This window comes from Parus major, chromosome 4 (assembly GCF_001522545.3).
Source record: "Parus major isolate Abel chromosome 4, Parus_major1.1, whole genome shotgun sequence".
In the NCBI taxonomy this organism is placed as follows: domain Eukaryota; kingdom Metazoa; phylum Chordata; class Aves; order Passeriformes; family Paridae; genus Parus; species Parus major.
The window spans coordinates 1,142,809-1,167,288 of NC_031771.1; the positions used below are offsets into that span (position 1 = coordinate 1,142,809).

At 47.0% G+C, this 24,480-nt stretch overlaps 1 protein-coding gene and 1 long non-coding RNA gene across 2 annotated transcripts in view; one reads left to right on the forward strand and one right to left on the reverse strand.

Moving 5' to 3' along the window:
- Positions 1–24,480, forward strand: part of ANTXR2 (ANTXR cell adhesion molecule 2) — a 72,186-nt gene that overhangs the window by 10,317 nt on the left and 37,389 nt on the right. Inside the window, exons 7-9 of the mRNA XM_015623964.2 lie at positions 11,920–11,980; positions 12,933–13,028; positions 15,703–15,772. Of these exons, the coding sequence (XP_015479450.1) occupies positions 11,920–11,980; positions 12,933–13,028; positions 15,703–15,772 (227 nt within the window). The remainder of the gene's footprint in view (positions 1–11,919; positions 11,981–12,932; positions 13,029–15,702; positions 15,773–24,480) is intronic.
- LOC107202917 lies at positions 1,282–24,326 on the reverse strand. Its single transcript, XR_004496869.1, has 4 exons — positions 23,151–24,326; positions 13,423–13,503; positions 4,304–4,470; positions 1,282–1,433 (listed from the first exon to the last, which is right to left on the reverse strand). It is a non-coding gene; the product is annotated as an uncharacterized LOC107202917 (long non-coding RNA).

The window sequence follows — 24,480 nt, forward strand, 5'->3', positions numbered from 1 at the left end:
TTTGAAGACTCCTCACAAAGAGAGGGAAGTTCATCTGGGAAGTTTGGGGGATGCTCTGATAAATGACAGCTTTGGGTTCAGTCTGGAAAAAACGGAGACTGTTACTCTGAGAGACTTGAGAACAACTGCTTAAAACCTGAGGAATAAGTGCAATTTAGGAATTACCCAAATCTTTCCATACAGAGAGAAGTGTTTTAAATGCATGACTTTAACCACTTGTTATCCCAGTAAGTGCTAAGGCTCTGTGCCAGTTTTCAGCATGGCTGAAGAAACTCTCATCAGTGAGATGAGGCCATTCAGCCTAGACTACTGTGGGAAGGGATCAAAGAGAATCATTTTGGTTGCCATCAGTGGCTTGACACTATTTCAGCCGTGTGCTAAGACACCTGTGGTTGTGGACACAAAATTTGTCTCATTTTAGACTGGAGGCTGTGTCTTTTTCGCAAGGTTGGCAGTGCTGCTGCTGCATGTAGGCAGCACAGTGCAAACAGGCTTACTGGCAGAAGTCAAAAGCAATAATGAAATCCATTTTCTGAGAGAGCCCACTATCACTCATTTCCCTTTTCTTTTTTTAAATAACAAAAGGATACTATTCACATACAGGATACTACACAGTCACGAATTTATCACTTCCCTTGAGCAGTGTGGTATTTGTGAATGCTGTAATGCAACAACTTATTTTCCCTGTTACTTAAAATAAATATAGTTCCAGAATCTTCCTTGAGCTTTCTAGAGAAAGGTAAGCAATCTTTTGATGCATTGACAGATTTTCCCCTGAGAAGACAGTGCAGCCCATGTGGTACTGCCTAACACCTTTACTGTTTAAAATCTCATTCTGTGCCATTTGAGGGACTTACAGGACTCAGCTATGCTGCTGGTACAAATGATCCGAGTACCAGTACTGGGCTGTGTTTGTAAGAGCCGAGTGTTTAACCCCAGCTGATGATGTTATGTTTCCAAGGATACTGCTTTGCAAATAAGCATGATAGAGGAATAAAGACATGGGTGTTTGGCGTTTCCCCTCCAGCGAGGGTCACTGACCTGCGGATGGGCACCTTCCGAGGGGTCGGGTCTCTGTGCTCCTCTGGCCCTCCTCTGGAAGCAGCACAAGTATGGTCACTTCAGGTTTCTCAGGAGCTCAGCTTGAAGAGTCTGTCATTCAAACATGTGGAAGGTTAGCATAAACCATAGGGTGTCCCATTACCCACATTCTCAGCCAAGGTGTTTTTGGGTGGTCTCTGGCTAGAAGCAGTGCCAGCCTGCCGTGTCCATACCTCCCAGGAACCTGAAAGCACTTTCTCTTATGTGTCAGCAGGGAGGGAAGCTTTTCTGATGAGATATGCCAGATGGTGTGTGCACAAGCCTCAATCCAGCTTCTTTCGATACTTACAAAAAACCCAGCTGTAAAAATCCCAGATTTGGGTGTACCGTAGCTGTAAAACAAGACCAGATACATGGAATGGCAACACGTTGTTTCAGGATAACAGCTTAGCAGTGACAGGAAAAGCAAACTGATGTACACAGTTCTACAGCTCACATGCAAGGCCTGCTTCTGCAGACTGAGCTCCTGAGTTGATTCAGGGTTTATTTACAGCCCAGCCACCGGACATGTCAACACTCTGCTTTTACCACAGAGCGTGGATGGAAGTATCCATAGCAGGGTTTCCGGTTGGGTTGGATTTTGTGTACGTGTGTGTGATTTTTTGTAGTGCATTTGTGGTGGCAGTATTAACAGGATATTTTGGTATGTTGTTGTTAATACTCAGTTTTCTTTGCAAGGGTTTGGAGTGAGTATGCCAATTCCTTCTCATAACATTTATAGCACTGATAAGTAGACCTAATTGAACATGAAATAGTCACAGTTTTCCTTTTTAGTCGCTATTATAAATTCACTTCAGTTTGCAAGTTAGCTAGAGAATGCAGACTCAGGGACACTGATGTAAAGGGGAAAGCTAATTTCGAACCGGATGAAAAGGAGATCGGTCACAAACATGCAGCAGTATTGCTCAAAGTTCAGAGTCAAAGGTGCAGTTGTGAAACCCTCTGTGAATGTTGTTGAACGATTTCTGTTCAGAAAAAACACTGAAACACCACTGAACATTGAAAAGCATTCAGAAATGGTAGCAACCCAGCAATTAAGACCCCTGAGCAAAACTGGAACCCAGAACTGCTGAGCAGGAGCCTCTACCACATTGATCTCTCCAGGTATGAGACTGCTTGCTATCCTGTTATATTTGTACTGCATTCCAGGAGAGCTGAGCAGTTAGTCTGCATTTGTTAGTGTTAAAAAAAATAAATGTGATGAGTTTTAGCACAGTCTGTCTGTAGTACCTGCTCCTGCAGTTGCTTTCAGTATAAGCAACTATTCCAATTTATTATCTCTGGACAGATACACAATGTCTGCTTAATCCTGCCCACAGATTAACATTCAAGACAGTTGAGATGAATATTTAGAGTAACTTTGGCTTAGATGCCGGAGAGCTTGTGCCATGTTTTGACATTAGTTCTGATAAAATACTAGGCAAGTGAGAAGGGTTGAAATGCCCACTGTATTTCTGCTGAATAACATCCACTACCAGGTCAAAAAGTCTGTGCAGACCTGTGAAGGGGGGCTGCTTTGCAAAGTTTCCTGCTCTGCCAGCATTGCTCATACCTAGCTTACAAGGTCATAACTAAACAGCATTGTCAGGGTGAATAAATCTGAGCAAAACTCTAGAGCTTAAAAGCAAAACGCTGAAGGCAAGTTACTGCACTCTCAGGAACAGTTACTGATGGGCTTTGGCTGATTATTACACGGAGTGTAGCCTTGTGAATGAGCCAGGACAGGGTGAAGGCTTTGGGAGGGCACAGTTTCTGTCACCATGCAGCAGATCAGTACTAGATAAGAAAATGAAACCCTTAATTAAAAAGTCAAGTCCTTCTGATTTGTGAGTGAAAGTTATCTGGTTGTCTCTGCAGGCAGAATTGGACTAGGCTGGTACCTTGAAAAGTTACATTAAAGGAACTCACTAAGCAACATTATTAAAGTGTATGACAGCTCTATGTAGACAATCACATTTTTATACTGAATTAAGTTGACAGCACTTAATACAGGAAGTTAAAATATATTTTGTTCTGAGGAAACTCCACAAAAACTTATCAGATAAGACTACAGGAACTGATACAGAACTTTAAAGGAAGTAGTTCAAAAAAGGGTAAGCCTAGAGTTGTTTTATCTTTTAGGGTTACAAAATTTCTTAAAATTTCTACCTGGAAAGGATTAGAAATAGAATTGGTAAACATCTCCTAGTGCTTGTTCATTTTACATGGGAAACCCACTGTTAAGCACAATGGACAAAAAAAAAAAAAAAAAGTAGGTCAAGCCATGTGAACTGAGTAGCTGCACTACCCAGAGCACTGTAAATTGAAGCAAAATCCTCTCAGCAAAAGTTGGCTGAACCTCCTGGGGAAAAAGCCTATGGCTCAGCATAAAGCTGCCCATTTGTCCAGGAAAAGTTGCAAACTGGGATACTCGAGGATCTGTCTCCTGGTGAAGGGGTGACCAGGGGAGAGGAGACCTCAGGGTTTGCAGGGTGCAAACTCCCAGGCTGACCGGGACTGACTTAGACCCATCCAAGGAATGCACACGGGACCAGTGAGGCCAAACAAAGGATTAAATGCACACAAAAGCCCTAAAAAACCCCTAGATTCACCCAGCGTCAGACTCAGGCTCTGCTACAAAAGTTTCAATTGTCTCCAGTAAAACTCTGTGGCTGATGGAGGGAAGTCTGCTCCTGTTGAAAGGAGCAGTCAGCAAAATCCCTTTGGCATTCCGATCCATTTGGACACCAGTGAAGGGTGTCTATCCCATATCCTGGGGGTTTCCATGTCAGCTGGATCGCTCCTGTGTCACTTGCTGTGCATGGCAGTGCATCGCTGCTTTGGAGTTACACGGCTTGGTGACAGCCAGCGCTGCAGGGCCCACAAGGAGCCACTGCACAAACCGCGCACGGCAGCGGCACCTCATGGAGTCATCTCTCATCTGGAGCGTGGTGACACTCACTGTCACCACGCCTGTGCCCCAGTGCTCAGCACAGAGAGGGGCCCTGCAGGCTGCTGACAAGACTTGGGGATGAGCTGTCCCTGTTTGCCATACTAACAGCAAGTCAGCAGGGAGAGAAGGCCCCAAACCACGTTGGGCAGCCAGTTGGTGTCCAAGAAGGGACAAAACCAAACTGCTAGTGAGAGGGAGTCAGCTTTGTTGAGGTCAGCAAGAGGTGTTCATATGAGGAGCAATTTTAGCCTTTATGTTTATAAAACTTACTGCATTGTCTTCCCAAAGATGTGCTCCAGCCTTTCTCCATGAATCTGATGCCTTCTTTTCCAGCTGTGCTGTCAGCAGCACTTCCTCAGGCTGACCTGGCTTTGGCACTGGGGGAGGGTGAATCACTGAACTCACACGGGTCCAACAGCATCTCCAGCTGGTACCTGCTGTAAGGCAACAGAATTTGTGTTTAGGGAGGGTGGGAAACTTCCCCGCTGCCACAGCGGTGCTCCAGGGTTAGACACCAGAGAACGCTGGTTCCGTGTCTCTAACGTGACTGCTTACCAAGCTCCGCTGTCTGAACCCTGCTGCCTCAGGGCCAGGTTGCAACCCGGGTACTGAGCAGCAATCGGGGACTACGTGATTTTCAACTAATCCCTACTGCTGTCCAGCCTGTGCAGCGCCCTCGAGCTAGCCTGCCTCCCTGCACTTTTCTTGGGCAGAGTGCTCAGCCTGCTCCCTCCCTTTCCCTAAGTGCTGTCGTCCCTCCACTGCAGATGAAGGGGGGTCAGCCAGCTGACTGGACGCAGTTAAGATTTTTCAAGGCCAAAATCAGCTTAAACGGTTCATTATCAATTATACATCAACTTAATTGGATCATTTCCTGTAGGAAGAAAATATGCTCGGTTTATGCACTGGGAATCCAGGAAGCAAACTATTAGACCCTTAAGGAGGTGGGGGGAGGAGAAATGCAGCAAATTATCATTAAAAGAATTATTTTGATTAAATCAGTCATCCTATTTAATCCCCTTGGACGGTCTAATCCTCAAGCTGCACTGGGTGCAAGGTTCAGAACTAACGCTGCGCTATGTTTTCCATGTGATTGAGACTGAGGAGATAGTTTTGGGAATTACTGCATGTAGTTGTTAAAAGGAATCAATGGCCTGGAATAGAATGCTTTCTGCTCTACCCTTCACTGCTGTGCAGCCCTCAATTTGACATTCTCTGACATATTACAAACCATATAATGTTCTCCTGGAGCACAGTGAGCTTGATAAGCCAGCACCGGCACTGACACGACTGCGGTTAGAGCGAGCGTGCCTGTGCGCTGTGATTGGGATGGGACTTGTCAGCCAGCCCTGCACGGCTGGCAGCTCTCTTACATAAGGGGTGCTTGTACAACTGGCTCCGAAGGCAGCAGCCACAGGTCCAAATGAAATCCAGCGACTCCTTAGTGAGAAGTTTCTTCGAGCCAGACTTTTCTTACTAATTAGAAAAAAAAATAAATAGCCCAAGCAACTTTTTTCCTCTTATGGAAAGTAACAGTTTGTCTTGGTTCCTAGTTACATTACTTGGTAAGTAATGGTTTTAGGGTTGTTTTTAGTAATTTGGGGGTAAAGGTTCTGATGCTGTTAAAATACGCATCTCATGACCCACAGTTTTGTCATCTCCATTTGCTTTCCTCAGTGGCTGCCAATGAGGTGCTGCTCAGCCTCGGTGTAATTAGAATATTCTCACTAACCTAACGCCGCGCCAGGCTTCTCTCGGGTGGTGATTTTATGCAAGACCATATGTCTCAGGGATTTTTTTTTCACTTAGATAGGGGACAGGGTAGCAGCCTTCCCCTTCCCCTCGCTCTTTGTTCACGGAACTGCTGAGCAGCGTCAGGGAGCAGGCCAGGCTTGGCAGCAAGGTGTAGACATGAGCACAGATGTTTGGCAGCAGAGAACGGTAGGGCCCATTAGATATTAACTGCTGCAGTTCCTGCTCTGACTTTGTGGGAGAGAAGCACCAAAATGGTATTTCCTTGAAAAGCATGTGTTTCATTCCAAGTCACCCTGAATTGACTGCCTTCCGTCTAGTGTGAGGTGGTCCTGCTGCCTCTTGCCTTTCTGCACAGATCGGCACTGGGGAAATTAATGACAGAGCTTGCTTGAACACGGCAGAAGCACGTGATGTGAAAGCAACGTTAGAAAGAATGGAAGGCCTCACTTTGGAAACAGTCAATTTCAGGGAGTTCAAACATCAATTGCTATATGGGTAGGCTGGCCTGTCCACAGCCTAAGGTGGACTGTGAAGGTGGTTCTCACTTAAAAAGTCTGATAAAAGTTTCTCAACTGTAATTACAGAAATGAAGAACTCTACTTAAGTTTATTTCTTACTGTAGCCTACCCCAGATCTTTTTTTGTTAAGACCTAATTCTGCCACACTACTGGGGGCACAAGTCCTATTTACATAAATAAAGCAACAGCTCCTGAGTGAGAAACCTGTAACAATGCCAACCTACTACACCTTAAATTCTTCATCACCCCAGTTTCACACACATTGACTTTACATGCCATAACAGTCACTGAATTCAGCACAAAAAAACCTGCTCAATGCACAGTCAGCATTTCATTGTCTAGAACAAAAACAGTGAGTTCAGTAAACCAATTATACACCTCCTGCTTTACTTCTCTTTCCTTTCTACTCTTAGCAGTAGTGGGGAAAAAAAAAGGGTTTTGAGTTGAAAAAAAAGGAAGCAAGCTGCCAGTAATACTTCTAAGTGACTCATAGAAAAACAAACCCACATGGAAACACGGGGTAAGCCCAGTCCCAATTCAGCCAATTGGAAGGAATGAAGCAGAATAGTTTTAGGAACTTAACCAAGCACCTGGGTGAGTTCAGCTGGACACAGCTAACCCAGCACCAGCACAACGCTGCCTTCATCATCCATTGCTCTGAGGAGCCGCACAGCCCCAAGCTGGGATGGGGCTTCAGAAGGCATTAACTCACCAGAGAATGGCCTGGCTCCAGAGCAGTGTTCTACAGGCTGGGACAGCTTTCCACAGCTTTGGTCTGGGCTTCTGGTCCCCATCTGCATGCCCTGCTCCACCTGTGTATGCAGGAACCCTGCTGCTGCCTACCATTTAAATAGCTGCCCCGCACGTAGTGGCATTCCTGAGCAGCTAAACCAGGAGCCCAAAGGTGCAGGCAATTCCTCATCAAGGAAGGGCCCACAGCTGGCAGTGGTTAAGGCTTTGCCTGCATCCACAGATCCAGCCGAGGCACGGAATGCTCAAGGTAGATTTAAACACTCCTCATGTTATATGGGCCCTCTCAGACATTACCTTCCATTACTGCCCCCAGTTTGCCATAAATTTATCACACTGACAATCCATGTGTTGCAGTGACAAGTGCATGAGCATGCTTCCCACTGTGTCTTGAAATACGTATCCTGATGAGAGATGCAGCTCTTGATGAGGTCGGTTCTGTGGTTACCTGAGGGAGGAGCTTGGCACCAGTACAAGAAGGCACATCTCATGGCGTGCCACACCATCAACAGTGTTTAGTTTCTAGCTCTGTTTTCCTTGAGGTTACAATTGCCCCCACCAGCTCTTCTGTTTGCAGCATTCCTAGTGAAAATTACGGACTCCTCATTTGGGAGGGAGGGGGGAAGAAAAGGAGTCTCCACAGAAAAGCTACTACTGCCTGCAGCTCTGAGGCTGCCGTGCAAGGGGGCTCTCAGGGCTGTGCTGCCATCTCTGGGCACGGTTTGGCTGGCAGTGTGTCCATGGACTGCGCCCATCAGGAGATAAAACTGCAGGAACGTTATCTGTGCACACACAAAGTGTGGAAGCAATCCTGTTGTGCTGTCAGCGGGTTTTGCACGAGCCTTGTCGTACAGCAGTAGAACAAAGATGAGTTTTTGAGGATGAATATTTTCTTTTCTTTAAAAAGAGGTTTGGGAAATAGCAAGTTGGATGCATTTGTTCTGTTGCAGGACATAGACTTCCGGTCAGAGACTCACGCTGCCTTTCCCCAAAACCCACAGCAGCCTGATTTGGGTCACCTTCTGGTGAACACTGATGTAAACAGAGGTGCAAGTTTGAATGGATCCATAGGGAGGAAAGGCCACTGGTGGCCCTAGAAATCCTTAGCTGTTCAGAGTCATTAGCGTGCCAAGTCTGACCAAACTGTGTCAGCAGCTGTCACCTTCCAGCAGTCCCTGGCTATTCTGACCTCTGTCCCAGGAAGCAAACACTTTGCACAGCCACAGAGCACTTGCAAGACTTGAGATCATTACGGTGGTTCAGCGAAGGATCCAGCTGGGATGATGACTTACCCAAATCCTGTAAGCACTGTGCGGTTCTGGGCAGGAACAGATGCCATGCAAGTTATGATTTATGGTGCTGCCTGCTGCCAAAAACTTTGGAACTGCATATGGGGCTAAGCGAAACCGAGTGAGGTTGCAAGACAAATTGACACTTAGCGTATTTTGTTAATTGCCCCTGTACGGTTGGGTTGCTCACGGCTTGTTACTAGTGCATTGTTCTCACAATTTCACGGAACACAACCTTCATTAGAGTCCTGGAAGGGAAAGTTGTTGTTTGTGTAACACTGTGCGGCCCGGTACAGCTCTGTTCCACAGCACGTGCTGAGGGTATTGCAGGCCAAATGCTCCAAAAGATGCAGGAGCCATCCTGCTTTGCTGTTAAACAATTGGAACTTGAAAGAGGCAGCAGCAAAGCTGAAAAAAGAGTCCAGGGAGAGCCAGGCCTGGCCTGTGACAGGTTAAAGAGGTCCTGGAAGATCCACAAAGCACATTTTCCACAGGAAGAAACATTGCACAAAGCAGGGGAAGGATCTCTGACAAAGCAAAATTGATAAACAGAGGTGGAATAGGTAAAGACCATGAGCAGTGGGGAGCGTGATGTCAGCCTGTTAGTTGGCTGCCTTTGTGCAGTGTGCTGCAGGGACATCTGCCCTTCCAGTGCTGATGGCAGAATTTGGGTGTGGGGTGTTTCTGCAGCTCAGGGCTGACAAAACCCGAGTGTGTGGTCACTTCAGACACCTGCAGGTCAGAGACAGGCAGTGTTTCTCCAACAGATTCAGTGGGAGGAAATGTGTTAGTAATGACAAAAATGGGAACCCACTGCTTTAGAAATATTGAAGTTTGTGGGAGCCTTCAGGAACCTTCTTGAGGGAAGCACATGGAAAGTGCCATGAACACAGATACAGGTTTTATGTATTAATTAACAACCAGGTTGGTCTGGGAAAAATGTGCTAGATGAAAAGTGGGGCCCCATGGGAAAGCTGGTAATGGATAAGTGGACCTAATAAATGAACTGCCTACAACTGTTTTAAGAAGATTTACATGTGTGCTTACTTGCAAGCCACTGAAATAGCCTAAAGACAGGGGGTTTAAAGCTCCACAGCACCAGTTGGGATGGCCATGGTGCTCCCAGCAGCTGATTGACAAGCGACCCTTTGAGCAAAGAAAAGCCTGTTTGGGTAGGTAGGACCCAATGTGTGCCAGCGAGTTTGCATCAAGGGAGAGTGGGCTTGTGAGTGCCCCCTGGGTATCTTGGATGCCTCTCCTCTGGTTACTTCTGCTCTCAGAAGTGTGCTGAAAGGATTAACTTGCTTTCCTGAGAGATGCTACAGAAACTGCACAGGGTCCACTCAACAGCCATCAGAAAGGATTTCACTGAAGGGGTGGGAGGCTGCCCTGCATCCAGCCCTCCTGCAGAGCAGTGCCTGGCAGCAGAGTCGGCGTGGAGCGCAAGCTGCATTCGTGCCACTGCCTCTTGTGCTGGCTGCTCTGAGACCCCGACCTCCAGTACACCAGGGTTTAAAACCTAGCACATGTGGTTGTCACCGCTGCAGTGGGGCAGCAATGGAGCGAGTCCTGCACAAGAGGAAGCTACAGCAGTCAGTTGTGGTGCTGTTGAACAAGTGGATGTTTGGGGCTTGGATTCCATGTCCCATTTTCTTGCGGTCCAAGAGACTGACTACCTAAGAACAGAGCCCCACTGCGTTGTCTTGTCCCAGCAGCCACACCTTTGTTAACGAGCTCAGAGCTGTGGCCACTTCACCTCGATTGGCTCTGGTTCCATCTGGACCCAGTCCCACACTGCACAGGTCGCCTCAGAAGACAAATAACACCCTGTAGTCTTACCACAGCTTTCCACTTCTGAAGCTGCTAGACATCAGGACAAAGGCTGACAGGTTTCTGCTCTATTTTGCACTTGGGTTTTTGGGGAATCGGTTCTCTCTGGGCAAGCCAGCACTGGGAGGAGGGGTAGGGCAGGGAATGAGAGAAAAGCCTTTGTGAGCCTAGGAGCAGAGTCCTATATTTGGTGTGGGCCTCTGGAGATGAAGTGGATGACATCACTTCTCAGAATCTCTCCTTGCACGCTGTTTGTCGTGGTCTTAACATATATCCAGGTAGCTTTTTCCTGATTTATATTGCACTTGGAAGCACAGTGTTAGAAAATTCACCCTGGGGTGCAATGAAATTAGAGGACTACTGCTTTGCAAGAGAAGTCAGGTTCTCTCCCACACTGTCTTCTCCTCTCCCTGACCTCCAGTTCGTACCACTGACCCCTCCTTAGGCACTGGGCAAATGGAGCCAGGGATTGCAAGGTTCTCCTTCTAAAAACAAAAAGACCGAATTCTGTGCCACCTGCTGGATCTGTGCTTCACCTAAAGCTGGCCTCCAGTCTCAGTTTCACTTGAGCTGTTTATCTGACTCCTTAGTGAAAAAAAACTGAACATGCTTTTACAGCAAAGGAATAAAAGGCTATACAAAATATTCCCCAGCCTCCAAACAAGCCACAGGCAACTTCTCTCCACACTGCAATAGGAATCAAAAGGCTAAAGCCCTTTTTTGGAAGCGAGATTCTCAGCTAATATGAACTGCCTGGCTTACACTGAACTCTGGGCTACATTCTTTCCTAAGATCTCTGTTGCTGTGTCTTATGCAAATGCATCCAGTTTGTAAAAATACTGCTTGATATTTAACATGGGTTTTAAAGCACTAAAAAATTAATTTGTGCACAACAGTTTGTGGGGAGGGAGGCAATATGGGAAGTGTTCACTGAGGCAGGATGCTCTCTTTCTTGGAACTTGGCGTGCTTCTTGTCAGAACAGTGACTACATGATAGTTTCTGCTGGGCCTGGATATGTAGCAACAGAAACCACTGGGAAACATCATGGAGCGTAAAGATTCCTATCGAGAGGAAGGCAGGAGTTAAAAGTAAGACAAAGGGACATTGCTAGGAAGTCAGGGCAGCTCTGCAGCAGACACAGACCTGGCAAACAGAGATAGAGAGGGGACAGTAACAGGACTCTGCTGTGCACGTGATTACAGGGTCCTGAACCGATGCCACGGAATGTTTACAAATGCCTGCTAAAAATACCACTCAGAACAGGGAGAGCTGAAGTGAGATCCCTGTCCAACGGCAGGCAGGCCGTCAGGAACACCACTGTTCCCGTGCCTCTTGACGTAGGGCAAGGTGCCAGCACTCGCAGTAACGTGCGTTTGGCTCCAGCAGGCTTGATTGTTGGAAGGCTGCTTTTGACTGGATTAGCTTTTGGATCAGGCTCCTTGTGATTAATTTTTGGCTTAAACATTAGGGTTGGGGTTCATGGAAAAACAGGTTATGGATCTGAGCATATTATATTTTAAAGGCTCTCTGGGGTTTAAGAAACTAATCTAAGCCTTAGGAACTCCTAGACTTGACTGTGCAGGAGCTGTGCATGCTCCAGGCAATGTCCTACAAAGTCAGACTTAGCAAACCAAACCTGTAGCTGTATGTGTGTTCTAGGGAAAAGCATTTGTTTCGAACTAAGATTGCTCATTGAAATTGTGCTGTGGAACCTGTTTGTGACTATTTCCTCCTTTGCAATAGGTTTTGAAACAATCGTGCACTGAGGTTTTATATTTGGAGCCATCCAGTGTCTGTGTAGGAGGTAAGGTTTTATAATTTTAATATACTACTCAGTTATTACATAGGACTGTGGTTTCCCTGTTTTATCTGAAGGAAAACTCTATGTCTCTAAATTAAAGCATCTCTAGCTGAAGTCCTCAAGAAGTTAAACAAATGTTGGATTTCTCTGTTGACTTCTTGTGCTCCTCAGAGGAGCTGGCTGCCACAGCCTGCTTCCTTAGCTTGGGTAATGCACATGTAAGTTGGTGAGCATTTACCTGCCCCTCTCCCCTGAGTCTGCTCTGCACTTGGCCCAGATCTGCCCCAAAATCCGTGGAGTGTAAGAACAAAGCACGTGACTGCATTTTTGGGCAGCAAGAGCAATATATTAATGAAATAGAAGAGTCACACAGAATTTTAAGGCTTTGTCTCTCAGCTTCATAATCCACACATAGTTGGAGATGAATCAAAATAAGGTAGTTGCAAAATGTTACTTGGATGTTTTTGTGGAAAAATAGATGCTCTGTGTCAAGTCAGTGGCCCTAGTAGAATCTTTTCACTCCTCCTCTGCACAGCTCACAGAGAGTGTAGCCCTTAAGCAACTTGCAGAGAAATAGTACTAAGGAGAAATGTTTCCTTCAGCTGGCACTTCAGGTGAGCCTGATTTGGGTTTGGGGAGTCGTCTTGTTCTGAGTCCCAGACTGCTCATTCACTGAGAAACTCCGTCTTTCTGTGCAGCTGAGCCCTGGATGCTGGTGGTAGCCTGAATCTATTTCGATTGTCTCAATAAAGATTAGGGAACAAATCTTGACTTTGCCCATTTATAAGGAGAATTCACTACAAGAGTTCAGGAAAAAGATCTCCCTAAGTTGGAAGCATTACTATGTTGTGCTTTGTTTATTGCAGACTACATGGAATTGCCCTGGTGGAACTTACTGCAGTTTGTTGTGGCTTACTGAAATTGGGTGATTTTGTGTTTTTGTTCTTCCTCCCAGAGGAGTTTCAAGTTGTTCTCAGAGGAAGTGGCTTAACCCTTGGTGGGAGAAGCGACAGCGTGACTTGTACCTATCAAGTGAACGGAACAACAATCCGTAAGTGTGGGCATTTGCCATCCTCTGCCTCTGCAATCCTGAGCAAGTGACTGAGTTAGCTTCTTGTTAACTCAGCTGATGAACACTGAAAGGGAGAGACAGCAAAGAGGAGAACAGGAAAGCTCTGAGTATGAGTAAAGGCAGGAGAGGTGTTTCACACTCTGCTCAGTGGTTTCATTTTGCTACCAGGTGCCGTTAGCTGTGAGTGGTGAGTGGTGTTGGCAGCCCCCTGGCTGTGGGCATTAGCATGGGTGAGAACTGTTTGGTTCCTGATGTTTGGGCAAGAAGATGTTTGCTGATGAACAAACCTGTCACTGCAGTGTACTGACTGAGGTCCTTTTCTGCACAATACTCCTGGCCAAGACATGTCATTGCAATTCCTAGAAGCACTTACCTTGTTTTTTGCAAGGTCTCTGCCTGTTCTGGGTGGTGTGCCAGGTGTGCTGAGGGTTTCAGGGGCACATCAGTCCTCCTCCTGCAACAGCATAGAAAAAGTCCAGGTCAGAACAGTTGTGTATTTTGTCATGGTCTGAGCTCCATGTGCCCAGCACCAGGGCTTACTGCAACCACAGCCCAAAGAAATTCTGTTTCAGATGGTGACCATGACACCTTGTGCAGCCACTTCCCTCTAGCTCCTATGTGACTTTTCCATCTTTCTATCTTTTTCTATCCAGACACTCAAGTGGATGGTTAGATTAAGTACATCCAACCTCTAGCTCTAAACAGAATTCCTTAGAAGCCAGCCAGACTGGAAAACAACCAAAAAAGGAACTTGAAAGAAAAACTACGACTGATTTTTTTCCCTGCCTACTGTCTGATTTCTGTATTATCCTGTCTAAAATTCCTACACAATCAAGCTTGTCTTTCCAGTGCAGTTTCTTCCTTACCCTGGAAGGATATACTGGATATATACTGGAATTGGCTGCCAGTCTCTCCTGCCTGTTAAATACCTACAATAATTTGTCAGAATAAAAGGATAACCCAGTAGTTCTGGATGCAGGCAGCCTGTGTAAGTGAATTTCACTTGTATAAATTTCCCTTCAGTTTCCATTACAATTGTCACCTCTGCTTGCCATTGCCCACAAACACTTGCTACCATCTGATGTGAGAATTGCCAACTACAGCTCTGGGCTGCTTGTTTTTTCTTGGCTTCAGAAAGGGGTGTGCTGAAGCACATGAGGGTAGGGGAATGGCACAGTGATGTATTGATTATAAAAACACAATCTGCTCTATGGGGTCTTGCCAGGGCCTTCTACATCCCCCCGGTCCACATCTTCAGCAACGGACAACAGCGAGCGGCTGGGGACAGGAACAGAACAGGGAGATAGCAAGTGGTCTTTCCTGCAGCACACAAGGTCATTCTCCACAGCTCTGTGCTGGATCCTGACTGCCTGCTTCAAGGAAGCCTGAAGGGGATCAGCGGAGCCAGGATGAACAGGAAGATAGGCAGGGCACCTGGAGCAGTAGCAGGAGGAAGGAGATGGTCCCAAGAGAAGGACAGCCATCCCCGTGTCACTGCACTCTCCTGCAGTCCCTCTGCAGAACCCTCAATTAAGTGAGGATCTGCTGGTGTTGGAGTTCGCCTCACTGAGAGTCTGGGCTCTTTTTGGGACCAGCCTCTGAGCACACCCTTACTGTGTCAATTCCCCTGCTTTTAAAGGATGCATTTGGCATCTTTCACGTTCTGCATTTATAAAGAACCATTACCAAATGCTAGAAAGGAAACCTGCCAAATGGAGCTGTGGGATAGAAAAATAATCTATGAAACATACCATTAAGACAAAAACATATGGCAATGTGCTAATCCCTCTTCCCCACCTCACAACTAGCCCCAAATCTAGGCCAAGCAGTCAGTGCAGATTATAGCACATATGAAAAGCTCATTTATGCCAACAGCTCCTTCTTCAGCTGCCCCTGAACCGCTTGTCTGTCTGCTTGTTCTGAAATGCAGGACAGAGTCATCTCCAAGTTGATCTGGCAGATCACTTATCTGCTCTCACCCCACAGTCACAAAATAGTCCTTGCACAGAGATGATCAGTCCTGCCGTGGGGAAGTTTGGGCGGATGGTTCTGCACACAGGAGCCCAATTTTCCCCAGTTCACCAAACATGTGAGGCAAAAAAAAAGCTCTGTCCTCCCCTCCTCACACCTGCAGAACTTAAATGCTGTACTGGACACAAGGCTCCACAAATAAATGCTTCATGTGCTTTACAGATAGGCGCTTTGCAAGTGTAAGAGGTTTGTAAATCACACAGACTCAAAACCAGAAGGAACACTGGAGAAAAAGTCACAGCTAATAAAACAGTTCTGTAATGCAACACACAAGGATGGAGCCAGCTAGAAACAAACCTTCATCTTCCAACTACTGGGAAACTACTAATAGTGTTCTCACTCTCCACAAAGACAGTGTTGATTCTAGGAAATGTCTCTGGAGGAGCACAAGCTGACTCGAGTAGCTCACCGAAGTGCTGTAATGTGGGTCACCCAGCATTTACAGCCGGCTCTGGGGCTCTGTGTTCCCTACCGTGGGCCTGCCTTGCACCAGTTCCAGCCAGGACAGACCAGTGAGGAGCACTGGAATGGAGGGACCTCAAAGCACGTTCACATGGCAGCTCCTCATGCAAGCTGCACAGCATAGTCAACTCATGTGATTTGAGTTTTTTGTTTTTTTCAGATGAAAGGCCTAAAACAGTAGAATCTGATTTTTTGCTCTGCCCTGCACCGATCCTGTACAAAAGTGGCCAGTAAGTACTGAACCAAATGCCAGCCCATGTTTTGCTGGAATTTGGCATCATTGTAGCTGACATGAATGGGGAGGGGTTTGGCTGAGGGCAATACTTTGTTGCTTCTACAGGGGTTGGTTTGTTGTTGCATTTTTCCCCCATTTTTGTGTTACTTCCCTGGTGTATATGCCAGCTTTGGAGTGGGCTGGAGTAGTCATCTGTGACCAAACCCATTCGGACAGTGCCTTAAAAATGAATATTCAGCCAGTTTATGAAATACTGAAAAGATCTGGCTTGTCATAAGTTTTATGCAGATTAGCTGTTTTAACAGGGCATAATATGCTCTCGTCTGGATCATCTTCAGGCCCACTGTTAAAAAGATGACATTACCACTGACACTTACAAGCTATTATTAAAATTAGGTGTCAGGATGTGTACCCCTGCTCCACACATCCTGATCCAATGAATTAACAGCTCCAGCACTGGGGCTAAACTGCAGCTCTGGCCTTATTCTCAGTGTCACTGGCCAGGGCTGCACATTACTTCTGGCCCTTGGAGAACTAATCCTTTCTCTCCTTCTCTCAAACTCAAACGTGCCTCAGGGCCTTATGATCACTTGGAGTTCATTGTGCAGATTTCTGAAGACCCTAAGCTAATCTGAAGTCAGAAAACTGCACATCAGATCTGGGTCCTGTGGGAGGGCCGAGGCTTTGGCTGTTGGCTTCCTCCCCATTTGTCAAGTAGTTCTTCCCAGAGACTTTCTGAGATGAGGCTAATGCTAATCCGATAGGAAGCACAGCAGTTCTGCATTGGCATTTATCTGTGGCAGTTCAGGAGCTGAAGAGCTAAGCACATTGTATAGATGACTTGTCTGTACGTCCATTTCTGACTTGAGCAGCAAGGAGCCGCCTCAGCTGGGCTGAGGGATGGATAGGAAAGCTCCAAATGCACATCTGGTTTGTGTGTTACACAGCAGGCCGGGGGAGGGAAGTTGGAAAGCCACAGAGGAAAAACGTTCAGTGCTTGACCCCAGTGGGGTGGTTGGGGCAGAGGGTGTGCCTCCCGAGCTGTGTCATGGCTGGCAGGGAGAACACGTGTGGAGCAGAGCGAGGCATTCAGTACTCGCTGTGTTTCCCCACGTTGCTTTTCACACAGCCGTGTGACACATGCGTTGTGCTGTGTGCAGCAGGGTGTCAGGCCCCCGTGTCCCACAGCGCAGCAGCAGCGCTCAGCTGGGAGCTGCTGGGGGTGTGCAAGCGCCCAGCACAGCAGCTCTGCAGCTCCTGGCTTAGCTAAAACCACTCAGCACCACCACACTTGGAAGGGAATGGATTTGGTCATCAATGTCAGTCGGTCGGGTTAAAACCCCTCCTCCCCAGGCCAGGTATTTCAGTGCAGTTACTGTACAACAGCAGAGCAGTAGCAAATCAGGTCCCAGTATGAAGCTCCCTAAAAGCTGATGCTGTAGATGCTTTCCCACACACAGTTTGTCCCAGAGTACATCAACAGCTGGTCCTGCCAAACGCGTGTGAAGTGCGTGACACGTTGGTAGAGGTTAAAGCTGGGAAGTGAATTGCACATGATGCATTTTTCCTTTCACTGCTGAGTGTTACTGAAGCAGACAGCTGCTACCCTGGAACTGCAGTGTGGATAATGCACCTCAGTACAATACAGCTGGAGTTCTACAGGGTCACAGGAAAACTCATTTCCCAAGTTACCAGGAGAAACACAATTCCCTGACCTGCTATTGAAGGAGTTGGAGCTTTGGCCCAGAGCTGAGCAGTTTACTGTGCACAAGACAGACAGCTATGAAAGATACACACATTCTTGAACTCCTGACTTCCCACTGGCACATCCTAGACTAGCGCCGGATATCTCCCAGTAATTCCTCATGTAGTGGAGATGATATTAATCACTCAGGTAGCAACAACCACTCTGTTCCTTTGGAGCACTCTTTTGGGTGGAATTAAGACAACACAAGCAGCCCGAGGTAGTTTGCTGGGTGACTTTTAAACCTGCAGCTTGGCTTCTGGGTGAACAGTCAAGACTCTGGGAACAGGTCTCATTGTATCTTCTCCTAGTTGGAGACACTTCTTGTTGCCTGATGAGTTAGCAGTTTTCACATGCAGAGCAACACTAAGAGTGTGGAATTGATAAAATGCCAAAGTATCCAGGATGCTGGGTCAGTGAGCCCCTGCTCTCCTGGACTTCCGCCACAGTGTGTTTCTGCTTCCTTCCCAGCTGTTGGCTGCATTGCGTCTGGAGCTTCCCAAGTGCCAGCTGCAGATTTAACCAAGCCTTTTTTTCCCAAGTCTGCTTTTCCACAGTACCCTGTAGCAGATGGATGGATCATCCTTAGGTTGGGTGACAACATGACTGTGCTGCCTGTGCCATTTAAATTCCTTTCTTGTCATGCTGCTTCTAAGTGCAAAACTCCATAGTCTGCTTACAAACTCAGCCCACTTACAAGGCTCTTGATCAGCTAACAGCTGACAATTATTCATGATTTTCACACAAGCAACCAATGCCTTATAAAACACCTTACAAGTTTGAAATAAAGCAGAAAGGGAAAGGACACATACACCTTGCAGGAAGGTGAGGAGGCCAACCCAGGTTGAGTTGCTTTGAGAGATCACTTATGCACTGTGATGGCAGGTGTAGCAACACAATCAAGCTGATTAGTAAACAAGACTGATTCTACTGCATTGCCCATTTAAAAGTCACATTTGTAAGGTCTCAGAATATTTGAGAAAAGCAGTTCCTCTTTTTAGCTGAGACTTGGATTTGTTGTCCTGCCACAGCTCCAGAGATTCAAACCAAACCAGGGGTGGCTGTGACCTCTCTGTTACTGTACATTTTTCCATAGTCATTGTGTCTTGGAAAGCAATCAGAGTCCCTGTCTCTTTGAACACTAGTACAGGAAAAACAGTGATATTTTACAAGTCTACATTCCTTGCTAGCTTCACTTTTATTCTCTCACTTCTGCTCTAAGTTCTGTGAGTTTCCATTTGGAACACTCTGTCCATAGGCTTGGCTTCACCTCCAGCTGCCTTCTGCTCTGGTGAGCCATTGGTGAAACCCCCTCTGCCTTGCATGGAAAGCCCAGCACCAAAACCAGTGCCTGAACACTGACAAATTTGCTTTTATTAGGTGACTGGGTGACAGCAACTACCGTTTAAACTAGCACAACAAACCCTGTTTTACTGAAATACTTCCTAGTGAACGTGACTACTGCCATCTCAGTCGGTTTCAAGTCTCATTTCTCACTGGAATATCACAGTAACATTTTGGATTTATTGGTGTCTACCACAAACATCCCATCTTGTGGGACTCTCCTCTAAGCCAGGCAAGAAAGGATGGATGTAGGCTAGGCAGTGGATTATTCAAACTGAACCAACAGGCTGAGGAATTGTCTTTGTTCTTAAAATAGTTCAGGGAACTACAGAAGTCTATTTTTCATGCAGCTGGAGTGCTGGCCAGCTTCCATCTTTGTGCATCCTGCACTTGAACTCAGGTTTTGCTAGGACAGAAGCGTGCAGCGTCCTTCTCCTTGGGCTTGGAAGCTTAAGGAATAATAAAGCCAAAAAAGACAAATCCCAGCCTAAGCCTGAGTGTAAGGCAAACTTCTCTCCCAGGTATCTCAACTTGATGATTAGCTTGCATGCCAAGGTGGAGCCATCCACAATGCTGCAATTAATGACCTTATTTTCCCTCCATTCAAATGCTGCTGTCTTCAGCTTCCATTTATCGCTTCCTACATCCTGTCCAACACAAACAGCTGGTGGCACTTAAAAGAGCAAAGATTCAATAGGAATTCTTTTCTGGGTGGTAGGAAGGAAAATGACTTCTCCTGTATTGCCAAATTCTTGGTTACCTGCAGTTTCCAAGGAGCTGATGGAGTCCAGGGCAGCTCACTTGGCACAAAGAACACAGCAATGCAGGAGGTAATCTGTTTTACCCATCACACGCCTCACATTCAGCTCTGGGGGCTCTAGGATTTTTAGGTGCAAGATGTTTCCATGACAATGGAAGAGCAGTACCTTGAATATTGCTTTCCATTTTCCAAGTGTCATTTTTATTAATACCAGCACCAGATTTAAGGGGAAGAGCGTGGACACATGAAAGCAAACAGGCACAGAGAAAATGAATGGATTGTGGGCTCCATCCTTCAGATTACCTCACTGGGTTTCTAGACAGCTGTCCCTTTGGAAAGCAGCTGGAAGGTGTTTCACAGAGTGGTTGTCATGGCAGGCTCCTAACCAGGGATCCTGACTGTCCCTGCTACCCACAGATAGTCTCTTGTGCCTTTACTCCTTTCACTGCTGCCTGTGACCTGGGAGCCAGGAACTGACAAACTGCTCTTGAGTCTCCTATCCTGGGGAACCAGGCTGTTCCCTTGGGACAGTGGTGATCCCAAACTGATCATGCAGGCAAGATGCCAAGCAAGTGCTTGCACCCCCAGGCACATACCTGCAGCAGCAGGGGAGCCAGTCCTTGCAAATTTCATTTAACTATACCAAGGAATATTTTTTTCCACCGTTACTTCCCTTTTCTTCCCCATCAGCTGCAGGCTCTTAAGTCTCTCTGCTTCCTCCCCTGTGCTACTGTGCTGGCAGCATGGAGAAGCACTCAGCTAAGGCATTACCTTTGCACTCTAGCATTCTTTAGGACACCATGAACACCTTTCACACATTTATTTCTTACTGCAGCTCCTTTATGGAACTCGTAGTTTCCCCCTCCCGTTTCCTGTGCTTGATAAAGGCTCTCTGGAAGTAAAAGCAGTGTTGAAGCAGCGATGCTTTGGAAGGTGACTGATGGTGAATACGTTTGCCTAATTAACTTGTGGCTAATAATTGTAAGCCATTAAGTAGCTAGTTAGTACATGCTTCGAATAAACACATCTGGTGCTGCCCTGAGTGGAGGTTGTGGCTGTGTGTGGGTGACAGATGCGCTGTTTCCCCAGCGCTCCCTTTTCCGTGCCGAGCAGCCCGGCAGTGCCGCAGCCGGAGCCAGGCAGCCCCGCGGCAGCTGCGCGCTCTCCGAGCGGCTCCAGGGACCTGTGCCTGCCCTCCTCAGCTGCCCGGCCACTGCAGCCTGCTCTGGTGCCTCAGAGCTGGCCTGCAGCTCCAAGGAACACCCTTTTCAGTAGCTTAGAGACTCCTGCCCTCTGGGCTGAAAGGCAGCAGGACAGGGGATAAAGTGTCAGGCCGCCCAAGGAGCAGAAAGTGAAGAATTCCCAAGCCCTGCAGATTGATCTCTTGCTGAACAGAAGGCATTGGAAATGAGTGTGCCTTGCTGTGTCACTGCCTGGAGCTGCTGGGCTGGACTTGGAACAGCCTTCCAGGGAGGGACAAGTCCCCTCCCATGGAGGACAAAAGCCTACTCCTTTCTGTGGGCAGTCGCTTCCTAGGTTGGCACAGCTCATAGCTCTCATCAGTCTTACAAGTGAGAACAGCTAGGATCATGCAGGAGAGACCCTTTCTTCCAGCTAGGCTGTTGCTTGGTCTTTCAGGTTTGGCTTTTTGTGGTGAGGCTGTTTAAAGTTGGGTGTTTTCCAGACAGAGGAAGGAGCTATGGCAATAAAGTAAACAAGCAGCACACTATTTTGCAAGAGACTAATTTGCACAGGAATTTTGTCTTAAAAGTGAGACTTGAGTTCTTAGTTACCAAGGGGCAAGTTAAGGTTTATTCCTACTTCTGAGGGCCCAGGAGCCCTGATTACACTGTGACTGCCCCATAATGTCCAACACAAGCTGTCATTAGAGCTGGAGCTGCAGGCCCAGCCCATGACCTCTGTTTTGTCAGACACCAACAATAGCACAGCTGCCCCTGCCTGGCTGGGATCTCAGACCTGCCATTTGGCACGAGGAACAGAGCAAATTGGATAAATACACATAAACACATTGGGAAGGGAGGGAAAACAGAACAGAATGAACCAGAGCAGCAACCCACAACTTGTTTGATAGGGATGATTTAAGTAGGCATATGGTATAGTTAAATGTGCTTTCAAAAACATTGGCCTGATTCTTCAAGCAAACACAAAATAAATATCTGAATAGCATGCGAGCCGATCCGGCACCGTCAGTGCTCTCAGAGGACGCACTCGAGTGCTCGGGCTGACACACTGCCACACCGAGTGTCAGTGCCTCCTGTTGGCATGGCACGCTTGTGCTTCCCTCTAGCAGTGCAAGCCTCAAAAGCAACAGGCAACAAGCTCATAATTACACCTGACCCAGCAACCACTGTCATATCTCACTGGCTCAGTGTTGGCAGAACAGCCCAGCAGTGCCCAGCCCAGCCACTCCTCTCCCAGCTGAATTCATCCAGCAGTCCCACTGCCCACACACATCTAACTCTGGAACTCACTGGGTGCTCACCCTTTGCAAGGTGTGCCTCAGCCACACCTGCAGGTTACACCTCACCTTTGTCTCACTGTGTTCTACCAGACAGACAAACAGATAAATGCAACAACCCGAGACAGTCTGTGTTATCACAAAGTCCAAACTCACATTTAAAACATACCCCTGACAACCACCCCAGGTGTTTCTCCCACAGAAGCTGCCCACAAATACTGATGTACACAAACCCCTGTGTACACAGGTACACACAAATTGCATCAACTGTTGAGTCAGACAGGCCCAGAACTTGGTCAGAGGCATGGAACTGTGCAAAACATCCCTTTGCCTGTCTGAATGAGTGCTAAGAAAGGTGTGTGGAACTTAAGTGACCTGTCTGATGACATGGAAGCAAGTGGCTGAACACCAGAGGGAGGAGAGAGTTACTGTTACTTGCTATGGCTACCTTTACTACTGTTATTTTTATTGTACCACTTTCTCTTCCTCTGCTGAGAAAGATAATAATCTAAAAAAAAGCTGTTGTCAGCAAAGGCAGAGTGTTTGGAAGCTACAGCTCAGTCTCACGTGTATTTTAGGGTCACTTAAGAAAAGCTTAATATGCTGTGGCTGTGTTGAGCATTTCTGTTCTCTTTCTAACTAAGAAGTGACACTAAGGTCTTTCTGTGGTGCTCTTCACTAAGCAGCCTTCCCAGAGCCTTTGTGGCAATGCAGACAGGGGTGTCATTTGGCCACAAAGCTCAATTGCTCACTAAAGTAAGGGGCAGTGCTTGTGCTGAGTGCTGAGCCACTGCAGAGCTTGGCAGCTGGTGTCAGCATGCAAGTGTGGGTTTAAGGACCAATTTTCCAAGCCTCATCCTCAATCTGAATCCTACATGGTGATCACATATCACTTGGAAAAAAACATTGTTCAGAGACAAGGGGACCAATTAAAAGGATAATTCGATAGGGTTTGTAAGTTAAGAGCCAGCATGTTGACTCAAATATTTCCCATTTCACATAACACTGGTCAGTAGTGTGAAAAGGCAAAAGTACAAAGAGCTCACCTCTCAGAAGCCAGCTGTCCTTTGAGATGCACCGAACTGAGGAGAGTAGGGGGCGGCTGCTGCTGCTGAAGGAACTCCCAGCCCCCAGGACAAACTGAGCTCTCTCAGCCGCTCAGTCCTCTTCCTGCCTTGCTGTGCAGCAGCTTTCCGACATGTAGGATGCAGGCGTTCCCAGCCCCAGCCAAAAAGGGAATCACCTGTGCTTCTCCCTTTTGACTTCCTGCTGCTCAGCAATTGGTAGGATGCCAGCTCCCGGTCAGGCTGTTTTCACCTGTTCACTCTGGTTTTCACTGTGGCAGAGCCCCTGTGCTCAGGTGAAGGCAATAACCCCCCATCACTGCTGTGCCCATGGCCAGTCCAGACCTGGATGGGATATGGACATTACCCCTCACTGCAGACAGCTGTGCTTCCCTGCAGCCCCAGGCAGGGAGCCAAAGGGGGTCAGAACTGCTCCCACCTGTGCCAGTTCTTTCCATTGCACCTCACTGAGGTCAAGTGTTTATTGTAGGCATTGTCTTCTATTTCCCTACACAACATTTTGTTCCAACAAAAATAAAAGACAGTATGGCTCCCAGTGTCTGGTGCTCACATGGGACAACCTCCACCCTCCAAAATAGCCAGAGAAATCAACTCAGGTGGGGGGAAACCAGAAACAGGGCTGGATAAGGCTTAATATCTGTTATAAATATTAACTTGTGCAAATATTTTAAAAATACATTTAATCTGACACAATTAGGGTATAATGGGACCTATTCACAGATGGAAACATCCTCAATGAATTGTATAGGCTAACAGGCCCCTCAGCCATATGGATGTGGTGTTAAGATCAGTAGTAATTTCTGGCGCAGTCCTTCACGTCCCTCCTAGGGCACACAGTGTTCCCAGAGCATTAGCGAGGACTGCGTGAGCAGAACTAAGTACTGCACATTATGCACTGGCCATAGGATCCCGAGCTGAATTAATAGTCTCATTTAACAGAATAATGACATTTCATACTCTGCTACTGCTGGTTCCCATGATTCCACAAGATCAGAGCTGGTTCCTCGCTGGTTTCCAGTTCTCTCACATGCAGTGAAAGTTTGTGTCTCTCTACACCTGTGTCCCGTTCCAAGCCCAGACAGACCAAATATTCCACGTGTGGCTGGAAAAGCTAGAGGGTTCTGAGGTAACAAGAGCGAGTCCTAAAGAACCATCATCTGAATTTATATCACTGCTAAGGTACACCAAGAAGGGCAGGGAGAAGAGTTTTTTTTACCAGAATTACTGATTCTTTTACCAGAATCCCCAAACACCATAATGAGTTCCAGGATGAGCAGGTCTTGCTATCCTC